The sequence below is a fragment of the Schistosoma mansoni genome, chromosome 1 (assembly GCF_000237925.1).
Source record: "Schistosoma mansoni strain Puerto Rico chromosome 1, complete genome".
In the NCBI taxonomy this organism is placed as follows: domain Eukaryota; kingdom Metazoa; phylum Platyhelminthes; class Trematoda; order Strigeidida; family Schistosomatidae; genus Schistosoma; species Schistosoma mansoni.
The window spans coordinates 57948388-57976279 of record NC_031495.1 but is presented as its reverse complement, the minus strand read 5'-3'; the positions used below and the strand labels follow the sequence as shown (position 1 = coordinate 57976279).

Here is a 27892-nt window from a genome sequence, read left to right as displayed (position 1 = left end):
CCCGTTAAGCGGAAGCTTCTTCTATTCTGTCCACAACCATTTAAACCATTTGAGCTCTTAATCCTGATTCCAACCTCTTACTGCACAGACGTTAACTCTCAATCCCCTTCCCTTAGTCTTAATTTTAAACCTGAATTAATCATAATTGCATTGCTGGAGCCTTACTATATAGCGCTACTGGAACAAATAAATCATTCACTAAGGGATTTATTAGATGTGCTTCAGTATCTGCCACAAGGTTTTTATTTTAGTCAGTAATAGTATCTTATTTTGCTGTTAATAGGTTATCTGTGTGGGTGTACTTCCTTTAAGATTTTCTCAACCACTAGATAAGAAGCACGTGCGTTAAGTTTATGTGTTTACGTTCATCAATACTCCAATTTCTGATGATCATGACAAAGCGTAATATTATCTTTATGACTTCATAAAAGGGTGCATCCAAATATTCTCTCCCTGAAGGTTTTATACTCCGCCTGTAGCTCTCCTAGAGTTACTGCCGGTCCCAAGCCCGGGTAAAGGAGGAGGGTTGGGCATGGGGTTAGCGACCCCATCCCGTAGAAAAGCTAACTCGCTAAAAAAACGCTAACCAGAAAAAATAATTCAAACCATTTAAACTCTGCCCTGGGAGTTGAAGGAATAATTATGACGTCTCATGATGAAAGCCGAAATTCTTCGGAAGTCACGAGACCGATGCACCTTCTAACAACCAGAGCAACACTCTTTATAGGTACATGGAACGTCCGGACAATGTGGGAGACAGGAAAGACCAACCAAATAGCAATGGAAATGAGAAGATACAACTTGGCAGTACTCGGAATCAGTGAAACCCATTGGACACAAACTGGACAACAAAGGCTAGTTACAGGAGAGATGCTGCTGTACTCCGGTCACGAAGGGGAAAATGCTCCACACACTCAGGGAGTTGCTCTAATGCTGTTCAAAGAAGCACGAAATGCACTTGTGGGATGGGAATCTCATGGACCCAGGATAATCAAAGCATCATTCAGAACAAAGAAGCAAGGGATCACAATGAACGTTATCGAATGTTATGCACCCACCAATGATAGCAACGACGGTGATAAAGATCAGTTCTATGAAAGGCTGCAATTAATTATAGAGAAGTGCTCACGAAAGGACCTGACCATCCTGATGGGAGACCTAAATGCTAAAGTTGGAGTGGACAACACAGGATATGAAGATGTAATTGGACGACATGGACTAGGAGAGAGAAATGAAAATGGGGAGAGACTTGCAAACCTATGTGCATTCAACAAATTGGTTGTAGGCGGCACAATATTCCCACACAAGCGCATACACAAAGCTACATGGATCTCACCGGACCACACCACAGAGAACCAGATAGATCACATCTGTATCAACGAAAAATTCCGAAGATCAATGGAAGATGTGAGAACCCGGAGAGGAGCTGACATAGCTTCAGATCATCACCTGGTTGTGGCCAAGATGAGACTGAAGCTAAGGAAAGACTGGACAACTGGACAAACAGCACTACAAAGGTTCAATACAGCCTTCCTTCGAGATACTGACAAGCTCCATGAATTCAAGATAACTCTCAACAACAGGTTCCAGGCTCTACAGGATCTACTGAAAGAACAAGAAACTACTTTGGAGGACAATTGGAAAGGGATAAAAGAAGCACTAACTTCAACGTGTCAGGAGGTTCTTGGTCCTAAGAAGCATCATCACAAGGAATGGATCTCTATGGGAACCCTGGACAAGATCCAAGAAAGGAAGAACAAGAAACTAGTAATTAACAACAGCCGAACACGAGCAGAGAAAGTCAAAGCACAAGCAGACTACGCAGAAGCAAACAGGGAAGTGAGGAAAAGCATTAAAGCCGACAAGCAGAAATACATGGGAGAACTAGCAACGGCGGCGGAAAAAGCTGCAAGAGAAGGGAATATGAAACAACTATATGATACAACGAAGAAATTGGCAGGGAGATATAGCAAACCAGAGAGACCAGTCAAAGACAAAGAAGGAAAGACAATCACTGAGATTCAAGAACAGAGGAAAAGATGGGCAGAATACTTTGAGGAACTGCTGAATAGACCAGCCCCATTGAACCCACCGAACATCGAAGCAGCACACACTGACCTTCCTATAGATGTCACTCCACCAACGATCGAAGAAGTCAAGATGGCCATCAGACAAATCAAAAGTGGGAAGGCGGCAGGACCTGACAATATACCAACAGAAGCACTGAAGTCAGACATTGAAATAACTGCAAACATGCTTCACCTTCTATTCAAGAAGATTTGGGAAGAGGAACAAGTGCCAATGGACTGGAAAGAAGGATGTCTCATCAAGATACCAAAGAAAGGAGATCTGAGCAAATGTGAGAACTACAGAGGCATCAGTTTGTTATCAGTACCAGGAAAAGTTTTCAACAGAGTGCTGCTGAATCGGATGAAAGACGCAGTAGACGCCGAACTTAGGGATCAACAGGCTGGATTCCGTAAGGATAGGTCGTGCACAGACCAGATTGCGACACTACGGATCATCGTGGAACAATCAGTTGAGTGGAACTCATCACTATACGTCAACTTCATCGACTATGAGAAGGCGTTTGACAGCGTGGATAGGAGAACATTATGGAAACTTCTTCGACACTATGGAGTTCCTGAAAAGATTGTCAACATTATCCAAAACTCATACGATGGACTACAGTGCAAAGTGGTGCATGGAGGACAGCTGACAGATGCATTTCCGGTAAGGACCGGAGTCAGACAAGGCTGTCTACTCTCCCCATTCCTCTTCCTTCTAGTGATTGACTGGATTATGAAGAATTCGACTTCTGAAAGGAAATACGGAATACAATGGACTTCTCAGAATCAATTAGATGATTTGGACTTTGCAGATGACCTAGCCCTCCTCTCTCATACACACGAACAAATACAGATGAAGACCGCAAATGTAGCAGCAGCCTCCGCATCGATAGGCCTCCACATTCACAAAGGCAAAAGCAAGATTCTCAAATGCAACACGGAGAACACCAACCCAATCACACTTGATGGCGAAACCCTGGAAGAGGTGGAAACATTCAAGTACCTGGGAAGCATCGTTGATAAACAAGGAGGATCGGATGCTGATGTGAAGGCGAGGATTGGCAAAGCAAGGACAGCATTTCTACAATTGAAGAACATATGGAACTCAAAACAACTCTCAACCAATTTCAAGGTCAGAATCTTTAATACGAACGTCAAGACAGTCCTACTGTATGGAGCTGAAACGTGGAGAACTACTACGACCATCATCAGGAAGGTACAAGTATTTATAAACAGTTGTTTACGCAAAATACTCAACATTCATTGGCCGGATACTATCAGCAACAGCGTTTTATGGGAGAGGACAAACCAGCTTCCAGCTGAAGAGGAAATTAGGAAAAGTGGATCGGACATACATTGAGGAAATCACCAATGTGCATCACGACTCAATCCCTAACTTGGAATCCAGGAGGGAGGCGGAAAAGAGGAAGGCCAAAGAACACACTACGCCGGGAAATAGAAGCCAATATGAAAAGGATGAATAGCGACTGGAAAGAACTGGAAAGGAAGGCTCAGGACAGAGTTGGATGGAGAATGCTGGTGAGCGGCCTATGCTCCTCGACGAGGGGTAACAGGCGTAAGTAAGTAAGTAAGTGAAGGTTTTATGAACTGAGCAAGGTTTGCTACATAGGTTTTTCGTTTGTTTCGTAACAGCAATGAACCCCAAATCCATGTACCGAGCCCACAACCTCTGTAACCACACTACTTACAAATCCCATAATGTAGCCATTGCATGATATTCATATTTCAAACAAGTTACATATTAATTACCTTATAACCTTTTACTTAAGTTGAAAAGGTTTTAACTCTAAGATCTTTGTTTTTTTCAGGTTATTGCACAACTGTTGTTTCAGGTTGTGCAATACATATTCAGATTTTCTTTATGTGTAAATTAAAAAGTTAATGTCGTCATCTCGAGCTGCCTCTGCTATAAAAGAAGTAATCAACTTCAAAAATGCTAAGAGGACGTCTTTCTTCCTCATGATAATGATATCGATATATCATGGCTTTTTGATGACAAAATCTGGTATTTCTCTAGAAGTGTTTTTAATTTTAGGTGGTAATCTGTGCAAGTCTCTACTAAGTGATGGAAGATCAGGGCCTAGTGGAGAATTTCGGCCCTACAGTTGTATGATACATACTTATTCATCAGGGTAGTGTTTTATTCTTTTTAATTTTTTGCAATAATAAGAGACAGTCACAAGTGTCTTAAAAGACTTGCACCTTGGGGTGATGTGGTTCGACTCTATTTTGTTGGAGATTCACGACTGAAAAAGCTATTTAATGCTTTTGTTTACCACATAAATGATGAAGTTGTTGGAGAAAATACTACATCAGAAGCAAGCATTTTAAATAACTTTCAACATGTTGCGGGAGAAGTCGACTTAGTAAGTGATCCTCAACAAGTTTTCTCACATGCTTTGTTCACATCATTGATTTAGTAATTTTCGTTGGTTTATTTATTTCGTTCATACGATATATTTCTGTTACTATAAATTGCTATTAATAGGAGCCGCAAAACTGCTTGAAAAGAGACTAAATATCCTGTATAGGACCATTTAAGCAGTATAGATGTCAAATAATATTTTATTACCAGTCTTTTAATCACACTCAGTCTCAATTTACTGTTTACTACTCTGTGATATTTTTGAATTCACTGTTGAGATTTCAGCTCAGTTTCGAAACCATCTGGTAGTGAGAATAGTCCAGAATCAATGGCAAAGTCTTATTTTATGAAGTTAGTGGGTTCTATCAGAAGCTTTTAAAATTCTATTCTTGAACATTCATGATTGTGCTCCTACCTGTTCATTATCATATATTTCATTTTATTTCCTCTTAGCTTAGTACACCATTCCTGGTCATGTCCTATTACTACACTGTTATGAAATGTATCAGATTTAACGATACATTGAGATAGATTCTGTTGTTCAAATTAAGCCTAAACGAGCGGAAGACGTATAATTCAAACGACTAAATTTTGTTATATTTGGCATATGGCTGGCAGTAGAATTTATGACGCCCATTTCGTCCTGCCTAGGATTTGCAATCTGCATTTACCTAAATAGTACTGTTGATTTTTACACAGAAATTGTAACACAGGTACAAATATAGCTAAGCCTGCTACTAGAAAGCACATCGGAACATTCCGCCCAGGATGTTCATATTGCAACCATGGCGGATGAATTTTAGTCCTGAATACCAACAACTGGAAATTACAATATGTCGTACTAAGATTGAATTCTATGTTTAGAAAAGCGGATTAAAATAACTGGATTATTTACACTCGTTTTGATAACGCAGTTGTAATTTTTATGTGCTCATAAATAAAGTTTCTTGATAAATTTAATGGTAAAAAACACTTCAAAGTTGATCGTCTTATTTTCAAAGCTCAGCAGATAAAATAATACGACTTTGCTGTTAATAGTAGAAACAATATAGAAGTGCCTTTAAGCTTCACATTTTCGTTAGGGTAAGATGCTCAATTATTGTGAATGTTCATTCTGTTTAAAGACTTTAATCTGTGATTATCTATTGTTAACTTTTAACTATTATGCAATCGTTTCAAACCTTCATGTAATAAGTTTAAATAAATCTAGTAAACGAAACGATACATGTTCACTTAGGTTTTACTTTACCTTTCTATGCAATTTAGTTATATTTATTAATACTGTTACTTTCGTTATTTTTAATTTTGTTTCTCTAGCGATTTTTCTATCATGATGAAATCACAGATGATACACTAGAACTAGTGAAATCATGGATCGGCTCTACAAATTTATCTAATGTTACTGAGTCTGATATACGAAACAAAAATAATGACATTTCTACACCTACTCATTTGATAATTTCTATGGGCACGGTGAGTACAGTCTTTCTATAAACAATTTTTCCACCTACTTTGTATCAATGTTTTTTTCCAACTCATTTACCAGGTCATCGCTGGTTTATATACTTGGCCTTGAGTCGTACATTTCCGCTTGTAACCGGTAACGATATGATATAATTGGCTAAATTAAAGTAGGTGAATAAGCAGGATTTTGGTTTGTGACCTAACTGTTGAAAGCTAGGCATCTCAATCATTAGATTATCTTTGCACTTTACTTCACTACATGGTGAGTTAAATCCCATTTTGTAAGCGAATTAAACACTAGTTCATGCATTGTGATGTTAGTAATACTTTTTGCGTCGAATTAATACACAGCTATCCACATCAAAGTAGGCTGTTAGGAGTGTGGTCATATAATTAATAAAGTATACCTTCATAGCCCCACTTTTACATGGTATATATTTGGTCACAAAAATAATCCACATAATTTGTTCCTATATAAATAAAATCAGTGTTATAGCATTTTTGTAACAACGATTAACACTGAAATAAATTGTGTTGCTCAATTCGCTATTCAAATCACCTTACGTATGTTTATTATTTTCTCTCATTGACAGAAAACAATACAACATTATAATCGATCCGAAGATGGTCTTTTGGAATATATGAGTAAGTGTTTTCTTTCATATGGACCGATAATTTCTCTTCAGATAACTTTTAATTACACCATGAAGGGATGTCACCTGGAGGACAAGTGAAAACCAAGCAGCACTAGACAGATGTCTTGTTTTACTGTGAGACTTCTCGATGGTACATAACTACGACCCTATACAGAGTTGAACCCAGCACGTTTATTTCAGTTGGTGAGCTCAAGGCTCTTACATATCTGCTACGTTGGAAGAGATTGCAGTATCACTTAAACCGGAGAACTTAACGAAAGTCGACAACACAACAACGGGATAAGCTAAATTATTCCACTGTGCCCGAGACCTGTTAACTAGACTGGAAAGGCCAGATTCAGTCGAGGGAAATGTATATTCTACAAGTAGCCCGAAAGCACGAACGAACAAGCACACAACTTATGCGTATATGTACAGTTCAAAAATGTCATTGGAAAACGTCACAAAATAGTATACTAAAACAGGGAACGAACCAATGACATTTAAGTTTTTTCCAAGTGAGAAATACAAACTGAAGGTAAAAGTGGGCGCTTTTGGTGCGAAAATGAGAAATTCAAATTTCGAAAATAGGAATTACTAAAATGTGACCTTTACCAAGTGATTCTTGAGGACCTAGTATTCACAACAAGATCTTACTGATTTTAAATAGACTGGTTCAACATCTGTTTCATCAGGTGCTCACTCCTGAACTCGGACCCATCACTTTTCGCGTCAAATGCCAAGCTCTTTATCCACCGAGCTACTAAGCTCAAATAGCGACTCACCTGTGCAATGGGTATGATATTTATATCATTATTAGAAGGGATTTGGAACATTTCTTTGCTGATTTTGTTGAATGAATTTTAATCAGGTACATTCAGCTGACGTGTTACAAATAGGACAAAACACAATCCATCTCTTCTACAAAAGCTTGTGAGAAGTGGTTATATCGAAGCAATCCTCAAGGGATGAATAATTACCAACCAAGACTGCTAGAAATCAAGTCACCAATATCAACATTAAGATAAAAGTTCTAGTTGTCACAAAACCATTGTGATTTCGGTTTTCTATCGGCTGAAAGTAAAGCAGTGGTCATCATCTTTCCAGACTAACGTCTCAACAATAATCTACTGTTCATACGATTTAAAACTCTTAAAGTGTATCGGCAAATACTTTTAAGGTATTATTTGTGTGATATAAATGTTTTAGTGTGTAGAAGATGAAGGGATTGTATGTATTCATTTTAATCAAACCAATAAAATGATATTTTGAATGTGTTAAATTTATTTTATTCCTTTTTGATGTTTAGACGGTGTCAAACGTCTTACCAGTGTTTTAGAAGAATTGAAATTTGCACGATGCGTATGGATGCTACAAGGTAAATTAATGGACACTTTCGTTTTTCCTTCTTCTGTCTCTTTTCCGCAGCCACCCTCTCCCTCTTTCTCCATTTCTATAGATAACACTTTCTTGATTGTTACACAATGGCGATTTAGTAGTTGAAAAGTCTAACTTCCGGATCACCTCTCATCGCTTACCTACCTTTTTGGACATTAGAGTAGTAGCGACATTATATCTTCACACCGAAATGTATAACTCACAGTGAAATACCCCAACTTATACTCAGTTATTGATTCTGACTCGAGTAATTCAAAGTTCTTGATCATTATCTGTTTATATCTCTCTTGCTTCTTTATCCATTTAAACAAATATTTTTGGATGAAAACTCTGATCAAATCTTATTTATAAGTCTTATAATCACTTGATCAAACTATGAAGTAATATAATGAGCCATTTTGTATTCATTTGTTTTTTTTAAAGTTTGTCTTTACCTTGGTTGTTTTTTAAAGTTTGACATCACATACTGATTTCGGTTAGATAACCATTAAAAACCAGGTAATAAGTCTACATCTGCGAACTAAGTAATCTTGGAGATTTTATTTCAAAATTGAAATAAGAATAGTAAAAAATATATTTCAAAGCGCAAAGTTAATTAGTTACATAGTTACATATAAATTTACGAATAGAGTAATTTTCACTGGATATAAATCACATTACATTAATTAATAATAATAATAATAATAAACTTTATACTGAATGAATTGGATGTTCATTGAGTGGAGTTCACTTGAAATTAGTTTGTAAATTCTAAAATTGAATCTTTTATAAAAAGTAATATTTGGAGATACTCTATACTTAACACTAATGAACACTAAACATCTTTAATGTTACCAAGTAATTAATTGTAATTGTGAAAAGAACCATTTATCATTTAATTTAACAGCTGAACAGATCCAAACCCATAATGAGAATTATTGTATGCTCACTAGTGACTAGATTCGAGAGGTAATTCTCGAAGTTTTAGTGAGAAGCTGTAACCAACAGAGCTAGTCCGTGTCAGGTGTGAGGCAGTTACTCACCGAAGACAATGGAAGATGGTCACGCAATTTCGTGGATTGGTTGAAGTTAGATATTAACACCGTTGGATGCCAGATCAGTAGTCTAGAGGTTAAGTGTTCGTGCGCGAGATCGAGGGTCCTGGGTTTGAGTCTCGCGTGAGGGGTTGTGGATGCGTACCTCTGAGGAGTCACACACTAGGACGAAACGCCTGTCTAATACTTCCAAATTTTAATGGTGGTCTAACATTGATCTAAATTAAAATTCATAAGTCTTAATAATTACACAGCTATCTTGTTTTTACAAAATTAATTAATCCACTGTTCAGTTAATCGATTGTACATTTGAAACCGTGACGATTGCAAATACAAACAAATAAATAAACCAAACAGATCTTTACAATAAAAACTACATATCAAAATCGCATAAACAGTTGTTTTCATTGGCAAAAGTTTGTAATCTTCGATTTTTACTGTTAAGGTCAACAATTAACCAGTTTCTGTTGCCATTTCTCCAACCGGAGAAGATCATCTTGGTATTACCATTCAGTCACAACCTCTAGTAAATGTGAGTTGTGTCAAGCAGCGCATTCCAGAACACGCGTTTTTTCCTATTTGAGGCTTGTTAGCTAGACGTGCTTTTATCTCACTGTCATCTAACACAATGCCGCCTTGGATAACTTTTGTTGACCTGGCCAAGTTTTTTGACTCCGTCCCAAAAGATCTAAAAGTAAAAACACAAGACAAATTGGTACTGAGAAAATGTGCAGAAATGCATAGCGAAATTCCTAGACGTATCAACAGGATACATAAAGGGAAGTAATTCCCATTTTCAATGCATAAAGGTTTCAGAGAAGGGGGTAAAGTGGCTTCATTCGTTTTCAATCACATATTTCCAAGAAATCTTGAGTACACAGACTAGATCACGTTACACCAGATACAAGATTCACAGCCAAAAATAGAGAATCAAAGTATAAGTGGGACAATACTCCTTTCAACACGATTACAAGCAGTTTACACTCAGCGAGTCTGCAGTAGCAATCAATAATAGGTAAGGAAATCACTTATTTGATAATCGGCAAGCTGATTGTTTGTCCACTGTCTGTGGCCAATCACATTTACTTTCACCAAATACACATCACTTACATATTCCTTCCGAAACATTTTTCACCATTACAAAATATTGACATTACCAATCGATGGTCTTGTAAACCTGAGCATTTCTCAATTAGGAATTATTGTCTATTGCTAATAATTTTTTTATGTTACCGAATTCATTTCATTTTACTGACTAATATAGAATCGTGTTTTAGTTTTCTATTGGTCATCTAGTTTCATCTGGGTGGTTTTTAGCACTTGGCTTTCTTTTCTTTTCCATTCTGCAGACCCTGTTGCAGAAAGTCTTTTATCTAAAGAGTTGAAAATAATTACAAATGATTTGATCGATAAATATAATGAGTTTGCATCAACAGCTATGTAAGTGTTTATTCTCTTATTACATAATTTATGTCAGATCAAGGAATCAACATAATTTTATTGCATTTTTATTTTGGTTTTCGTTATGAGTTTGCGGACAGCCATAACAAAATGTCATTTTACTAAACAGATTTGTTTTTCTCCCTTCTGTGGGACTGCACATTATTATTTGTTCAATACTTCTCCTAAGACTGAACTTAGTACGCGTATTTATTGTAACAAAGGTACTTGTTTTTGTATGGTGTTGTTGACAATCACAGTAAAATTATACAGTGAATTTATAATTTTAGTAAAATTCACTCCGAGATTTACCAAGAATCGCCAATCAGTTAACTTGAAAGTAATTATCACTAACCCTAGCTTTTCTGAGATTATGAAAGTCTTTTCTTTTAACAGTAACCCGGGTACACACACAAAAAGCACATGATGTAAGTACTGTCCAAATTGTTTTTAATCGTAGAAAGCTAAATTGTATTCTGGAATCTCTATAACTTTAATAATACGTAAAATGTTGGTTCAAAACCGCTTGAAAAAAATTTAATTGATTGTAGTAAATTGTATTTAATGCTTCAATCATACCTAGGGTTAAGTAACTAAGACAAAACGTTTCCCAAACATCTTTGCATTGTTTCGCAAGATATAACAATCCGAGCATGTATACTGCCTAGCAGTCCGCTGTGTATTATTCTACAACTGTACATAACGGCTTATAAAAGTAGAAGACATTCGTGGGCTTCAGGTATTTGATCACTCTTTACCGTCTAAATCTTAAGTTTCAATATTCCTTCATACATACATTTTCATTCCTTTTTCTCGAACCATATTCATTATGTTTAGTATTCCATGTAACCACTAATATCACCATCATTTCAGCTTTTTTTCTCTTCGTATTGTTAATGTCATCCCATTATATTATTTTGACATTCCAAACCCTAGATAGACGCTTATTTATACCTGTTTCTACGTTTAAGAGAAAACTGAACTGCTTATCGACTTTGTGTCATTTCAAATCACGAAAAAAACTGTCATAGCAAACGTCGGTGGAACTAATCACTATTTCCGAAGGTACTATTACCAATCGAGACAAGTGAATTACTATATCAGCAAATATCGAAGAATTGACACGTTTATATTGGGATCCTGACACCACTGTCTAAGTCAAAATCTATTCATGATATAAGAATAAAAATAAGTCGCCTCATTAGCTTCATCAATATGTTCTATAAAAATCTATTATTCGCGATGTTATACACAAGCAACTGATTACAGCTATTAAAAGTATTTTATTTATAATTGATCTTCTCTTACCACTATCTAATCGGTTAATTATGATTTAAAATAAACCTTACTTATTTTTAACAAATATTTTCATAGTTGAAATCATGAGTCAATTGAAGCTAGACCATCATGGAAAACCTAGAAGCACTGGACGGCCGTTTCGTCCTATTATGGGACTCCTCAGCAGTGCGCATCCACGATACCGCACCCGCGAGATTCGAACCCAGGGCCTACCAGCTTCGCACCGGAGCACTAAACCGATAGACCACTGAGCCAGCCGGCATCCAACGGTGTTAATGTCTAATTTCAACTGACCCACGAAGTTGAGCAACCGTTCGCCAATTGTCCTCAGTGAGTTGATATCTCTACAACAGACTTGGTAGAACTCCAGTGGTCACTGCTTCCCACTAGAACTCAAGGAAACATTCCTTACAGTCAGTCACTAGTGAGCATATGATTATAGATCAGAAGGGGTTTTTGTGGATATTTCAGTATTTTCATAGTTGAAATCATGAGTCATATGCTTTTTTCAAGACATCTACTGTAGAAATGTCTGTTTTAGGGGAATTATTATAGAACTCATTCGATATGGATATTTGAGAGAATATACCCCCCTTAGTAATTTCTGAGTGTGTTTGATACATTTGACACAGATAGATTGTAAATCATTAATCGATCAGTCGTTCAGTCATAGTCAAAATAGCTCCTGGCACTAATGTACATCTGTCCAAGTTATCAAATCAGCACAACGAGATGAAATTAGCAAAATGAATACCGAATCGCTTGCATTAATATTAATATCAGCGATAGTAAGAAGTACCAACTATGGTAAAAACGGTTCCGGAAGAAGAAATAAAGCAAGTGAAAGCATGAAGTAAAAATGAAGCTGTATGTTTAAAACAAAATAAACAGTCAATGCATCTAGTTTTCTTCCGACCTACAGCGATTCCCAACATTGCGAGTCTACATACTCCACCATCTGGAATACGTAACACATCCTGAAAACCGTAGTTGATGAGTATTCGTTACTTTATCAAATTGTTTACCATCTTTGCCTAGTACCCTGTACTTCAAAATTGTTCACTCTATTGTTTCTCAATACTCCAGCAATCCCTCAAAGACAATCATGATGAAAAACCCGAAGCCTACCTATGTCTTTCACCTTCGTAGACCATGTTTCACACCCATGCAGTGATTCAAAATCTACTGCTGAGTAGTATGTATACTCGTACAAACACACGTCTTATTTACTCCGTAGGTGGCTCGATTCGACAAAATCCAACCTAACTTTACAAACTGGCCTTGGTACATCCGAGGGTTGGGAGAGTCCACTCTCCCTCTCAAAATGCTCTTACATAACCACGTATATATAGCCACTTCCAAGGAAGTCCTACTCACCGCCTTCTCGCGGCGTAGGTGTTGTTTACCTAATTGAGAGGATGAAAAGCGAATGTACGGCGTTTCAACCCGGTTGGTGGATACGGAAGGTCCATTTAGGGGGGTTGAAAAACCCTGATTCCAAACCAATGATGCACATGGGCTCCAGGATCCTGAGGGAACAAATGGCGTATGAACCTTTTGTTGGTCACCAGATACCATAGGACTGCATTTCCTAACGTTGATCTACTGCTTTGTAGATTAAACTTCTAGGTCAAAGTTTCAGGGAGTGACCCCCTAAGTAAGCTACCTGCTCTGGTTTGGACACCCGGACAGCGTCCTAGTCTTCACACAAATTGAATGATGAAGTGTAGCGCATATATATTCGGCGCCTTCTGTACCTATATTTGTATTTAAATGATAAATAATGGTTATAAACCCGCCAGTGGAAAACTAAACATAAAGTATATCGAAAGACTGCTCCTGATCTATGATTATAAGAAAAATAGTTATCTGACAAAAATACATCCTTTTGGTGGTATTCGAAGATATGTAGAAATAATATTCTTAAAGAATTATTCAACTGAATTCGACTAATTTATCAGCTCAACACACATATGACTTGAAATTTGACACCTGCAAAAAATTTCTGTTCCATACTTCCTTATTACCTCTAAAAATAGTTCTCCGATTGACATCAGTTCATATTGAAAATCATCCTTAAAATAGGTTTTTTTAGCATTAGTTGATTTGGGCAGTAACACTATTTACCAGAAATGTATTACTAGCTATGCTATGATTTCAATTAATCATTTCTATTGATACACTTTGTTCTTATGAGAACTAGTCTAATTGATTCTACCTTATAAAAATTTACATATACATAAATTTATTTTATGTCTTATCTAAGGAAATCTGTTAGTGGTGTAGAAATATGGAGTTCAAATCGTTTAATTGCTCTTAAAGTTGGTTTTCCAGCTATAAATTGGAATTGTCGTCAGTTACAAATGTTATCTACAAGTAACTCAGATAAAATGACATCAGCAATATGTAAGTGTTTCTAATTGTCTGCTATACTTCCTTATTAGATCGCTAATATACGTTAAATTAATTATTAATTGTGCTTATTTACAGACATACATGCCACAACTATGTCAATCAGTTTTCAGGATCATAGGTGTATCGGAATTCGAAAACAATAATGTTTATCGAATGAATTAGTTTTGTGCGGGGTTTGAAAGGAAGAGTGTGTAAGAAAAGAGAATATTCAATTCTCAAACCGGGTTGGTGGGTAGGAAGGATTCCCCTGCGAGAGTTGAAAAACCCTGATTCCAAACCATTGGTGCATAAGAATTCCAGAATCCCAAGGGAAAGAATGGCTTACGAACTAACCCTTGGTCACCAGCAACCTTGGGACCGCAGCTCCCAGCGTTGCTCTGCGGCCTTGCGGACTAAACATCTGGGTCAAAGGCCCGCGGTATAGCCGCCTAAGAAAACCATATGCTCCGATCTGATTGTCTGGACAATGTCTCAGCCCACACGAAAACTCAATAATTTGTTTGTCGTATATATATATATATATATATATATATATATATATATTGGTACCCCTTCGTACCAAAATTTGCGTGCCTAAATAAATAAATAATCCGCTCGGATTATTACATTATTTTTGGGACACATATCATAATAGCTCCAAACCTCATCTGCATAGAATTACTGTTAATAAGTAGTTTATGGAAAACAGATACATCTAAAATGATGGTATGTTCTGTTTTTATTGTGCGGTTATATTCAAATTTGTTTGACTTTACTGGAAAAAAAACACAACTAATATAACTCATTTACTCATATCCTAGCTATCCATGTTTTGTATTAGATCTGATGAGACATTAGATAACTGCTCAAATCTGAAGTTGATAGGTCAGAACTCGAACTTGTAAGCTAACAGTTAGAAGTCATACACGTTAACCAATGAATAACTGCTCTATTTTCAGAGTTCACAGAAAAATGTTATTTCATACATTGGTCTTGAATCACTATAATCTCTAAACATTGCATTTGCAATGACTTCATTAAAATGTTGATATTAGTCATAATACGACTGTTGTTATGATTGTAGAATAAGCCGTTATTTGTTCAACCGGAAAAATAAAATTGATTTGGATCGATGCAAAGAAAATGATTTCAAGGCTTAGTAGAAATTTATTAATGCACTAGGTGTTTTATTTACTCCACTAATTTATAACTGATCCTCAATTACTCAAAATAACATCAATAAAGAAGATTTAGATTCTCATTTTAAATATCCATTTAATCAGTAAATTTGAATATATATTGGACTGGTAATTAGTCAAAATTCACTGAATCAGTCGTTCAGTTTGTCTATATAGTTTACATAATCAATAGATTAACTGCTTTAACTAATAAATGTAATTTTATAGTTAAACTAATCATTTAATTGAAGCTAGTCCACTATAGAAAACCTGGAAGCACTGGACGGCCGTTTCGTACCATTTTAGGACTCTTCATCAGTGGCCTAGAGGTTAAGCGTTCGCGCGCGAGACCGACAGGTCCTGGGTTCGAATCTCGCGGCGCAGGATCGTGAATGCGCACTTCTGAGGAGTCCCACGATAGGATGAAAGGGCCTTCCAGTGCTTCCAGGTTTTCTATAGTAGTCTAGCTTCAATTGACTCATGAATTCAACCATAAAATTACTAAAATCTCCACAAAACTCTTTCTGATAATAAATGTAACTAAATTTATGAGTTAGATATTTTACTTCCTAATAAGATTAAAAATAGTTTTCAAATAAAATTTATTCGAAAAGAAAGAGAAAAGAGAAGGCAATAAAATATATTGAGTAGTGGCAGATAAATAAAATAGTCATGAGAATATGAAACTTCATCATAATTCGCTATAAAATGAAGTGAAAAAGAAGATAAGAAGAAAATAGAATAAAAGTAGACATGTTGCTTGTGTGTGTGTGTGTAAGAAATGTGGAATTTGTTTCACCCACAACTGTATTCTTTACTAACAACTTTATTCAGTTTGAAGAAAGTTAAACAACATATCTGCAGGGTATCATTCAATGAAACTAAAAGAACTCAACTATTAGCAAATAATTGTTAGCGTGATATTCAGTAGATGAAGTTTGTTTATAGAAGTGTTTTTATGCTTGCAAAGAGTAAGATATTAATGTCTTGTTAACTAACAAATTTACAGAAGTAAACTGGATAGAAATCGACATCTACATAAAATAGCATGACTACTATTAAATATAATAGAAAACGGTCAATACTTCAAACACTTAACATTATTGCAAAAACTGATCCTCTTAGAAATACTATCATATACAATAAATTATTATTATTTTATCCAATATTCTATATAAATCCCATATAACATTGTTTCACATAATTCATAAAGTTTTCTTGCATTTAATCCACTGAATAATCAGTATATACATCTGACTATTCAATTGTCAATTACTCTGTAGTCGAAATGTATGCCTAGAACTAAAAGACATTGTTTCAAGTTGTCACATTTGTGACTCAACCAATAGCTAATAAAAATGACAGTCATCATAATAATTGTAAATAAGTACTACATTTATGAAAATTCGCGATACTTTTTCTAACTTTCTGCTACCAAACATTAAGTGACAATGACTTCATGAAAAATAGATTAAACAAAACAACTTTCAACTTTGAGTGGAAGATTCAAACAAACAATACTAGGTGAATTCAAACTTCACCCCATTGCACAAGCAAGTGGCTATCAGTACTCAGTAGCTGAGTGGATAACGCGATGGCGTTTGAAGCGAAAGGTACTGGGTTCGAGTCCCAGAGTGAACATCAACTCTGTGATGCAGGTACATCCAGCTGACGAGGCCCGAATAGGACGAAACGCGCGTCCTTGATTCCACTGCTAGCCACTATCCATCTTTGCTTACAATTGAGTGGTTAATGTTTGTTTGCAGAATATAATACATTGACGCCTAACTGTAAGTTGATTATCCTTAAGATATTTCTTAGATTACTAATATATGGTCTTAGGTGTCTTCGAAGTACTGCTCGTGTATTTTTGGACAACTGAATGAACAATGGCTGGGTTAGGAATAGGGTACTAGGTAAGAGATGATGAGATACCAAATTTTCATCAACCAATGTGGTTGAGACATATTTTACGTGTGTCTGTCAACTGGCTACCTAGACGAACGATGTTTTCTGATGTAAGAATAAATTGGAAGAAAGCTAGCGGCGACCTAACAAAAGCATGGTATTAGTCTATGAAGTTATTAACAATTGGATTGAGCCATATTTATAGATGTAGACAACCTGAGTGGGTTCCACATGATCATAACCGGCGGTCAGAGACTTTGAATGACATAACTCAAAATCGTCTGGATTGGCTCAGGTATATTTATATTTTATCTTTCCTCAAATTCTGGGTTTCCGAATTCCTCATAACCTTTTTTGTTTTTATCTCACTAATTTATATTTTCTTGAAATGTATATTCAATCCCTTATATTTTCTATTGCCACCAATACTGTTACCACTTCTACTATTCTAGGATTTGGCCTGACAGTTTCATCTGTCTGTGGTAACATTGTATGACAACTGGAACCGAGGTACATACGTACCAGGTTCTACGTTGTGACTGAATGATTTCGGTAAGGCACTCAGCTTCCTATCCGAAGATACTACGGATACTACTACTGATAATAATAACTCAGTTCACTGATAACATACAGTTTTGTACTTAGCCTGTATGGTGATAATTATTTGAACGCAAACTCTATACAACATTGTTAGCAGGATATAGATTGGATTAAAACAAGTTTCAAGCAGGACTTTGTTGGCGCAGTTTGATTGACCATTTCTTAGCCGTTCAGCGCTAGCGGATACTTAAAGAGGACTCTAGAATCTTCTTGTATAAAAATTATAAATACACTAACATTTTTCTTATTGTAATTCCTATCTCCATTCAACCTTGTTTATTCGGAATATAATTACGTTCCTGTTCAACGGTATTCCGATCTAGAGACTTCACGAGTGAAGTAAAGTGTCCAAAGAATACATAGCAATATTAATAGTTGAGTCTTAATAAGAGAGATTATAACAAACATACACTAAACAAGCTTGTTTAACAGCATTATAACGATGTCAAAAATAGATAATGAACGTAATGAAAATAGGCCCAAGTCACAGAAAACGTATTCAAGAAGCCTTGATCGTTAGTTTTTAAATCATCCTGGTGAAAGACGATGAAGAACGAAACACAATTCTATCATCATTCTCCAACTTTTCTCATTACTTCAGTTCTGAGGATAAATCATAAGATGCTTCAGATTATGACTTAAATATAACTTCACATTTCAATAGTTGAGATCATGAGTCAATTAAAGCTAGACCACCATAGAAAACCTGGAAGCACTGGACGGCCGTTTCGTCCTATTGTAGGACTCCTCAGCAGTGCGCATCCACGATCCCGCCTCGCGCGCGAGCGCTTAGTCTCTAAACCACTGAGCCTCCACATTTGTTTTTACCTTGCCAAGGCTAGTGGAGTTTTACTGTTCAGTTGCAAGGTTTGTCTTGAAAAGGGCAAAAACAATGATTAGTGCATAATTATATGACTTCATTTTATTTCACTAGGTTCTGGCGATTTCTTAGGTTCTGACAACCTATAGAATATTTTAAAATAGGAACTATCATAGAAATTGATATACTTATAAACACAAAGGTGATTAGATATAAATATACAAATCATGATGAAACGAAGACCCTAATAATGTTAATGCAAAGTTTGTGTTTTGTAAAAAAAATTGAACTATTCGTAATGGTGTGTCAGGCTCCATGTTTTTTAGCCATAGCAAGTGAATTGTTAAATTTTATCAGTGGCCAAGATTAATCAAACGCATTCCATTTTCAGCATTCAGTTTAATGACATCCTAGCCTATAAGCTCTTTTTCATGAATCATACATAACGTTTATTACAAATGAATTAAAACGCAGAGATTAGTAATCTGGTTATATATATATATATATATATATATATATATCACTCATCGGTTCTTCGTCGATGTTTGTACTCACTTTGTGCATCTTGTTTTTTGCTCTTTTTAAATATTGAATATTATTCTTACAGCTATATTAGATTATAAAGAAGGTATGGCAAAGAATAATGTCTGCTTAGAAATGCCCACACTTTCAGATGGATATCATGTCTCAGATAAAGCTATGAAAGAGGTGAGTTTAAATTGAGTTGTGATCATTTAAAGTGTTTAAATGATTATGATAGACATTGTATGCTTATTCACGTTGTAGTAATCAGGTCAGGCTTTGTTTTCCTCATAGTTACAGACTAAATAATTCTGTGGGGAACGGTAATGTCGAAGAGTAGTTCCGTTGTGGTTGTCGCTACATTCACTATTACTATTTCCGAAATGCGTAACAATGGTTGGGTTATACTGCTTATTAATTACTTGAGTGCATTACTATAATTAATGATCAGTTGAAAATATAGAGGGAAATATTTTAAAACGATGTCCTCCGATTCTCCAGTATCATGTCATAATGACAAAGTAGTTGAAAATGATGCAATAAATGGATAATAAATCTTTTCTGAGTAGTATTCTTTATTTTTGCTATGCTCATTAGTCAATTAGCTATATATATATATATATATATATATATATATATATATATATATATATTCTGTTAGCGTCTGATGTAAAGCGAAAAAGTGTTGTATTCCAATAGAAACGAAAAGACTATCCTATTTAGTTTATTTAGGTTTAGTTTGCCAGTATGACAAGTTTCTTGAAAAATGCTCTCACTTATTGCGTGCATAACCGTTTTTTCGATTTCAGTTTCCTTATACCTCCCTTCTTCACTCTCGGTATCAGTATTAGTTGTTTTCAGTTCCTTTTCTCCTCCTTTCATTTTCCTTACCGCTGCCCTGATAACGGGGTTTAACAACGTAAACTGTTACATTTGTTTATACACACCACAGAATCATTACATAGCAGTGATTTAAAAATCTGACTTCTGATTGTTGAGTTGAAGGTTCTAACACCCTCTTCAATCATCATGGTATCTGAGTGGTAGTGTAGTGTCTAGTACCATGTCAAGCCCACATAGGTTATTTTAGCTTTCAGACAGACCAGTTTGTTCATTCTTCCCAAGCCATATTTTGACCTTATTGATTATTCGCTTATTAACCCTGACTGTTTTTATATGATCGTATATGTGTTAATTGTTTGCTCTATTTATTACGTGCCTATAACTTATCTTTTCCTAAATATGAATACTGAGTTACGCTTTATCAAATCGAGTTGACTAATTCAGCTTCTCTGCTACGCATCACTTCGTTTCGTTCCGCTTCGCTTTCTCCACTTCGTCATTAATTGTACTAGACGAAATTGACTTATTTTCACATTTCTCTTTCTTGTAGAATGTACAAATTCTGTTAAATTTGTATTGTAATAATCAAATGAAATTCTCTGATGGTACTTGTTGTCGTGGTTCTGAGCCAATTACGCCTGTACAAGAAAAATGTTTCATATTTTACGCTATTTGGTAAGTCATACCTATAATAACATTATTATTATACACATCATACTCACTGTGATAAGAACTATGGCTGTTTGCAAAATCATTCGGTCAAAGTAATATTTTGTAGTAGTTCAATATTTAGGTCTAATTTGAATTTATCTTAAGAGTAAAATTTACAAATTATGTAATATATGACAGGAGGGTTAGAGGTCTTGTGAAAAATGGTTAGGTATTAAATTTATCTACATCATACTAAAGCGACGAATTATCACTATGACTACTTAAAGATAAATAAGCAAGAAATTCAATTCAAAATAATAATAATGTTTATGTGTTAAAATTGTTTTAATGCTATCAATAAAATATTAAGCGACACGTCTCATATTGGCTAAATTGATGTCTGATGGTTGTGACTTAACGATTGTATAAATTTTTACTGAAGTTGTTGATTGTAGAATCTAAAATACACATTTTATTCTTTTTAGAACTCGTTAGCTGCTTATACTTTCATCTTAGTCGTAATGTTTTTCACCCTAAGACTCAGATCCAATATGTTTCTCTCTAAATACTAACTCACTATCCATTAAGCTTTTAAAGATCGTTTCAATAAAGTGAATGGCCACATGTGTACAATACAATAGATTGGATAGTATAATATAATAAATATCTTCGAACACACTCCTCTTAACCTTCCTTGATCAACGATTTAGGGATATAATAGAATTTAAACGTAATTATAAATCGGAATAATTATTGGATTGATATAAAAAAATCATTCAGTATTGAGTGAATTCATGTATTTTTATTATTCTTTCGGACAAGATTTATTCCTTTTACAGCAACCGTATAACTACACAACTCCTACACAATGCCATTAAACAAATCAGATTGATGTAATACTAACAATGTGAATGTAGTAAGCTAATTAAAATAAATTCTATTTCTATCTCACTGGTTAAATATAAATACACATAGAGAACAATTGTAAATGGAATAGTCAGCGAGATACGAAGAATAATTTAGGAAAGGGAGATATTTTCTAATTCAAAAGTATATGAAATGAACGTAATAATAATAATTTTAAATTGATGTCTAGTCAATAAAAAACATTGACGGACATTTTTTCTTTGACTTACAGAGTCTAAACTTCATCTCATGAATAGCAAAATTTCCTTCTTTTTTTCTCAAGTAGAGTTTAAGACCACGAAATTTCGGTACACTTCAATGATAATTATGAATAACATCAAATCACAGATTTCGATTTGTTTTTTTATGATTCAAGTTAATCAAATCTACACGACGTGATTAAATACCCGACTGTTTTCTTGTCATTCTTGTTTAAACCAGGTTGGAAGATCATTCCATGCAAAGTCGTTAATACCTCACAAAAACAGTATGAACTTTTTAGATATACATAAACGTGACCTAACATGTGACCCTATCTTTCATACATACATTTAAAATAGTTTTCGGACTTTTAAATGTTATTCAAAGCTTAAAAATTGCATAAAATATTCTCTTGATCACTCCAAACAGATAATTTGTTGGACCATCTATCTAACTCCGGTTTGATCGTACGAAAATGCTATGCACATAAATCTCCCATTTAACTGCATATATTACCTAGGTTAACCCCGTTTGTGTGACGACGATCATAGAAAGCCACATACGGGTTGCTTGCTTGCTTGCTTGCTTACGCCTGTTACCCCTTGTGGAGGAGCATAGGCCGCTCACCATCATTCTCCATCCAACTCTGTCCTGAGCCTTCCTTTCCAGTTCTTTCCAGTTGCTATTCATCCTTTTCATATCGGCTTCTATTTCCCGGCGTAGTGTGTTCTTTGGCCTTCCTCTTTTCCGCTTCCCTTCCGGATTCCAAGTTAGGGATTGAGTCGTGATGCACATTGGTGATTTCCTCAATGTATGTCCGATCCACTTCCAACGTCTTTTCCTAATTTCCTCTTCAGCTGGAAGCTGGTTTGTCCTCTCCCATAAAACGCTGTTGCTGATAGTATCCGGCCAATGAATGTTGAGTATTTTGCGTAAACAACTGTTTATAAATACTTGTACCTTCCTGATGATGGTCGTAGTAGTTCTCCACGTTTCAGCTCCATACAGTAGGACTGTCTTGACGTTCGTATTAAAGATTCTGACCTTGAAATTGGTTGAGAGTTGTTTTGAGTTCCATATGTTCTTCAATTGTAGAAATGCTGCCCTTGCTTTGCCAATCCTCGCCTTTACATTTGCATCCGATCCTCCTTGTTTATCAACGATGCTCCCCAGGTACTTGAATGTTTCCACCTCTTCCTGAGTTTCGCCATGAAGTGTGATTGGGTTGGTGTTCTCTGTGTTGCATTTGAGAATCTTGCTTTTTCCTTTGTGAATGTGGAGGCCTATCGATGCGGAGGCGGCGGCTACATTGCGGTCTTCATCGCCATTTGTCGGGGGTATAGAGAGGAGGGCTAGTCATTTGCGAAGTCCAAATCATCTAATGATTTCTGAGAAGTCCATGTATTTCCGTATTCCCATACAGATGTCGAATTCTTCATATTCCAGTCAATCACTAGAAGGAAGAGGAATGGGGAGAGTAGACAGCCTTGTCTGACTCTGGTCCTTACTGGAAATGCATCTGTCAGCTGTCCTCCATGCACCACTTTGCACTGTAGTCCATCGTATGAGTTTTGGATAATGTTGACAATCTTTTCAGGAACTCCATAGTGTCGAAGAAGTTTCCATAATGTTCTCCTGTCCACGCTGTCAAACGCCTTCTCATAGTCAATAAAGTTGACGTATAGTGATGAGTTCCACTCAACTGATTGTTCGACGATGATCCGTAGTGTCGCAATCTGGTCTGTGCACGACCTATCCTTACGGAATCCAGCCTGATGATCCCTAAGTTCGGCGTCTACTGCGTCTTTCATCCGATTCAGCAGCACTCTGTTGAAGACTTTTCCTGGTACTGATAACAAACTGATACCTCTGTAGTTCTCACATTTGCTCAGATCTCCTTTCTTTGGTATCTTGATGAGATATCCTTCTTTCCAGTCCGTTGGCACTTGTTCCTCTTCCCAAATCTTCTTGAATAGAAGGTGAAGCATGTTTGCAGTTATTTCAATGTCTGACTTCAGTGCTTCTGTTGGTATATTGTCAGGTCCTGCCGCCTTCCCACTTTTGATTTGTCTGATGGCCATCTTGACTTCTTCGATCGTTGGTGGAGTGACATCTATAGGAAGGTCAGTGTGTGCTGCTTCGATGTTCGGTGGGTTCAATGGGGCTGGTCTATTCAGCAGTTCCTCGAAGTATTCTGCCCATCTTTTCCTCTGTTCTTGAATCTCAGTGATTGTCTTTCCTTCTTTGTCTTTGACTGGTCTCTCTGGTTTGCTATATCTCCCTGCCAATTTCTTCGTTGTATCATATAGTTGTTTCATATTCCCTTCTCTTGCAGCTTTTTCCGCCGCCGTTGCTAGTTCTCCCATGTATTTCTGCTTGTCGGCTTTAATGCTTTTCTTCACTTCCCTGTTCGCTTCTGCGTAGTCTGCTTGTGCTTTGACTTTCTCTGATCGTGTTCGGCTGTTGTTAATTGCTAGTTTCTTGTTCTTCCTTTCTTGAATTTTGTCCAGGGTTCCCATAGAGATCCATTCCTTGTGATGATGCTTCTTAGGACCAAGAACCTCCTGACACGTCGAAGTTAGTGCTTCTTTTATCCCTTTCCAGTTGTCCTCCAAAGTAGTTTCTTGTTCTTTCAGTAGATCCTGTAGAGCTTGGAACCTGTTGTTGAGAGTTATCTTGAATTCATGGAGCTTGTCAGTATCTCGAAGGAAGGCTGTATTGAACCTTTGTAGTGCTGTTTGTCCAGTTGTCCAGTGTTTCTTTAGCTTCAGTCTCATCTTGGCCACAACCAGGTGGTGATCTGAAGCTATGTCAGCTCCTCTCCGGGTTCTCACATCTTCCATTGATCTTCGGAATTTTTTGTTGATACAGATGTGGTCAATCTGGTTCTCTGTGGTGTGGTCCGTTGAGATCTATGTAGCTTTGTGTATGCGCTTGTGTGGGAATATTGTGCCGCCTATAACCAATTTGTTGAATGCACATAGGTTTGCAAGTCTCTCCCCATTTTCATTTCTCTCTCCTAGTCCATGTCGTCAAATTATATCTTCATATCCTGTGTTGTCCACTCCAACTTTAGCATTTAGGTCTCCCATCAGGATGGTGAGGTCCTTTCGTGAGCACTTCTCTATAATTGATTGCAGCCTTTCATAGAACTGATCTTTATCATCGTCGTTGCTATCATTGGTGGGTGCACAACATTGGATAACGTTCATTGTGATCCCTTGCTTCTTTGTTCTGAATGATGCTTTGATTATCCTGGGTCCATGAGATTCCCATCCCACAAGTGCATTTTGTGCTTCTTTGGACAGCATTAGAGCAACTCCCTGAGTGTGTGGAGCATTTTCCCCTTCGTGACCGGAGTACAGCAGCATCTCTCCTGTACCTAGCCTTTGTTGTCCAGCTTGGGTCCAATGGGTTTCGCTGATTCCGAGTACTGCCAAGTTGTATCTCCTCATTTCCATTGCTATTTGGCTGGTCTTTCCTGTCTCCCACATTGTCCGGACGTTCCATGTACCTATAAAGAGTGTTGCTCTGGTTGTTAGAAGGTGCATCGGTCTCGTGACTTCCGAAGAATTTCGGCTTTCATCATGAGACGTCATAATTATTCCTTCAACTCCCAGGGCAGAGTTTAAATGGTTTGAATTATTTTTTCTGGTTAGCGTTTTTTTAGCGAGTTAGCTTTTCTACGGGATGGGGTCGCTAACCCCATGCCCAACCCTCCTCCTTTGTGTGGGCTTGGGACCGGCAGTAACTCTAGAAGAGCTACAGGCGGAGTTCACATACGGGTTACTTTGGAGGAATTTATTCCAAGCATTCGTTTATCCAGACAGACATTCAGAATAAGAAGTGGGAAGGCGAGTGAGCCAACTCTGTTTGATGAAGTGTGACTCGTTATTTATAGTTAGACGGAAATAGGTTGCAGACATGCAGTACACACACATACGCTCATATAAAAACAGTCAAGGTTAATAAGCTAATAATTAACAAGGTCAAAATGTGACTTGAAAAGAATGAATGAGTCTGTTTGTACGGAAGCTAGAATGACCCATGTGGATTTGACATAGTACTTGACACTACAAATTCTTAAGTATTACCATTTATGTTTGATCATCTTTTCATAATAAACAAAATATTTACTTTGTAATGCAATGTTCAAGCTTCATTTCATCAATAAAAGGAGCTTCTACTATTTTAACGAGTTGAATATAAAGAATTCTTGGTAAATTTGAATGAATTCTGTAAATAACCTTGAAGTTAACATATTCATTTGTGCTGATTAAATGTTCAAGAATAGAACACCTAACCGCTTTTCTCTTACCTTTGTTAAACTATACCGAAATATATTCTTGTATACGTATTTAAAGTGCCTGTTATAGCGTATATATCTTACTCCTTTTTTTATTCAACTTTTTAAACAATACAAACTCTTGTCATCCACAGAATAAACCTTAAACTTTGTTAGAAAAAATAAATAAATTTTCTTCTCTAACATCTTTATTTTCTTTAAGCAAAAAAAAATTCAATTTATTTGCTTTCCTCTAGTAGCTTTAAATTAAAAAACAAGTGATTAAAACACCACCATATTTATATTGTGCCATTATTATTATCATTATCGTTGTCGTTATTACTGTTGTATGTTTAGTTTTTTTATAATATAAACTTATGATTGGTTGCTAGGCTCCCTTGACATTTTGAATATATATATACATATATATATATGTGACTGCTCGTGTTGTAGTTAATCAATATACAAATAAAAATATAACAATTAAAATCTATATTCAGGTTACTTTTTAACAATAGTTACTAGTCCTAATCATTTTTATTACAATAAATTATAATGAACTAGTATCATTGAACTTATTGTATCTTACCTTTAGTTCAATCTTGAGATGGAACGTTTTGTGTATTATATGGTTTTTAAAGGTTATGTAAGTAAACTTATTGTGTAATTGTTTCAGTCATCTTTTTTTTCCGAAGACTACTTGTTACTTTTGTAAAACACGATAATAGACAGAATGAGTGAATTTTCTTGTGAGTAGTTACAAAGTATTTACATAATACATATGTATATATGTAGACTTCAATCGTTCATTTTCATCTTTTAGTGTTTTCTTCCATATGAATTGTCTTCGTGTCTAGTCTCCAAGTATTCTGCCAACTGCGCGCTTTCGATGTACTGAAACTCTTCACAAATGTTGCAACTTTGACACTACGTTCAGCTACACACTGCTTATAAACATCCTTGTGAGCAGCGTCCACTACATTTTGACGTTAAAAGATAATTAATTGAATGAATATATTGTTTTCCCGTTGTATCTAATCAATAAGTGTATGAGTGTTTTATGAACTGTTTGTTACGGATTTATGGAAGTGAAGCGTTAAATAAACTGCAAATGTGTAGATGAGTATTAGTTTGGAATAACTTACTGTTACATTCTTGGTTTATGTTAACTAGTTGTGTAATCTATTACAACAAGCATTCGTAAACTGTTCATGAAATTAGTTGACAATCATACCACTAATATATTCTGATTATTCAGTAGACAGTAATGTAAATATTGACAGCTCAGTCATTAATATTGAGTGATCGTCATGCTGTATCATGAAGTAATCGAATGTCGAATTACGAACTATTGAGGCACAACTCGGAAACGAATAGGTAACTTCCTGAACATATGACTTAAAGGCCACGGCTGTGATCTTTGACCAGGTTCCTGGGGCTCACTACTGAGGAGTCCTGAAAGTCAGTGAAACAACAGTCCAGTGCTTCTTGATTTTAAATAATTATACAGCTGACATTTTCCTGTTTTTTTACCAACCCAACTTCCTATGTATAGAAGCTCTTAACTAATAAACGTCACAAGCTTCTGTAATGTATTGATAAAAAACTCAAGAGTAATTTTCCTACACTATATATTAAGAAACGGTAAAGAAAGATTTACAAAGCACAAGCTAGCAAGATACAAACATATGCATATAAAAAATTAACAGATAATTAGAAACAGGAAGACTGAATCAATTCAAATAACTGGTAGAGTGACTATTTTTCTTACTCTTTCACTTTATTATGAATTGACCGTAGGTAACATGATGTAACCATATGGTTTCAACTTCTTATCTAAGATGTTATAATGTTCGTCA

The 27892-nt window shown here is 36.0% G+C and overlaps 1 protein-coding gene and 1 non-coding gene across 2 annotated transcripts in view; both read left to right on the top strand.

The window, feature by feature from the left end:
• Nucleotides 1-3971: 3971 nt before the first annotated feature.
• The window catches only part of Smp_157560 (hypothetical protein), a gene marked incomplete at both ends in the record, with an annotated part of 42527 nt that continues 18606 nt past the window's right edge, over nucleotides 3972-27892 (top strand). Inside the window, 9 exons of the mRNA XM_018795000.1 lie at nucleotides 3972-4222; nucleotides 4261-4456; nucleotides 5773-5928; nucleotides 6513-6564; nucleotides 7864-7932; nucleotides 10336-10426; nucleotides 13992-14131; nucleotides 19233-19333; nucleotides 20541-20665. Of these exons, the coding sequence (XP_018649356.1) occupies nucleotides 3972-4222; nucleotides 4261-4456; nucleotides 5773-5928; nucleotides 6513-6564; nucleotides 7864-7932; nucleotides 10336-10426; nucleotides 13992-14131; nucleotides 19233-19333; nucleotides 20541-20665 (1181 nt within the window). The remainder of the gene's footprint in view (nucleotides 4223-4260; nucleotides 4457-5772; nucleotides 5929-6512; nucleotides 6565-7863; nucleotides 7933-10335; nucleotides 10427-13991; nucleotides 14132-19232; nucleotides 19334-20540; nucleotides 20666-27892) is intronic.
• Smp_tRNA_02425_Pseudo_TTG.1.1 lies at nucleotides 16865-16937 on the top strand. The gene has a single exon. It is a non-coding gene (tRNA).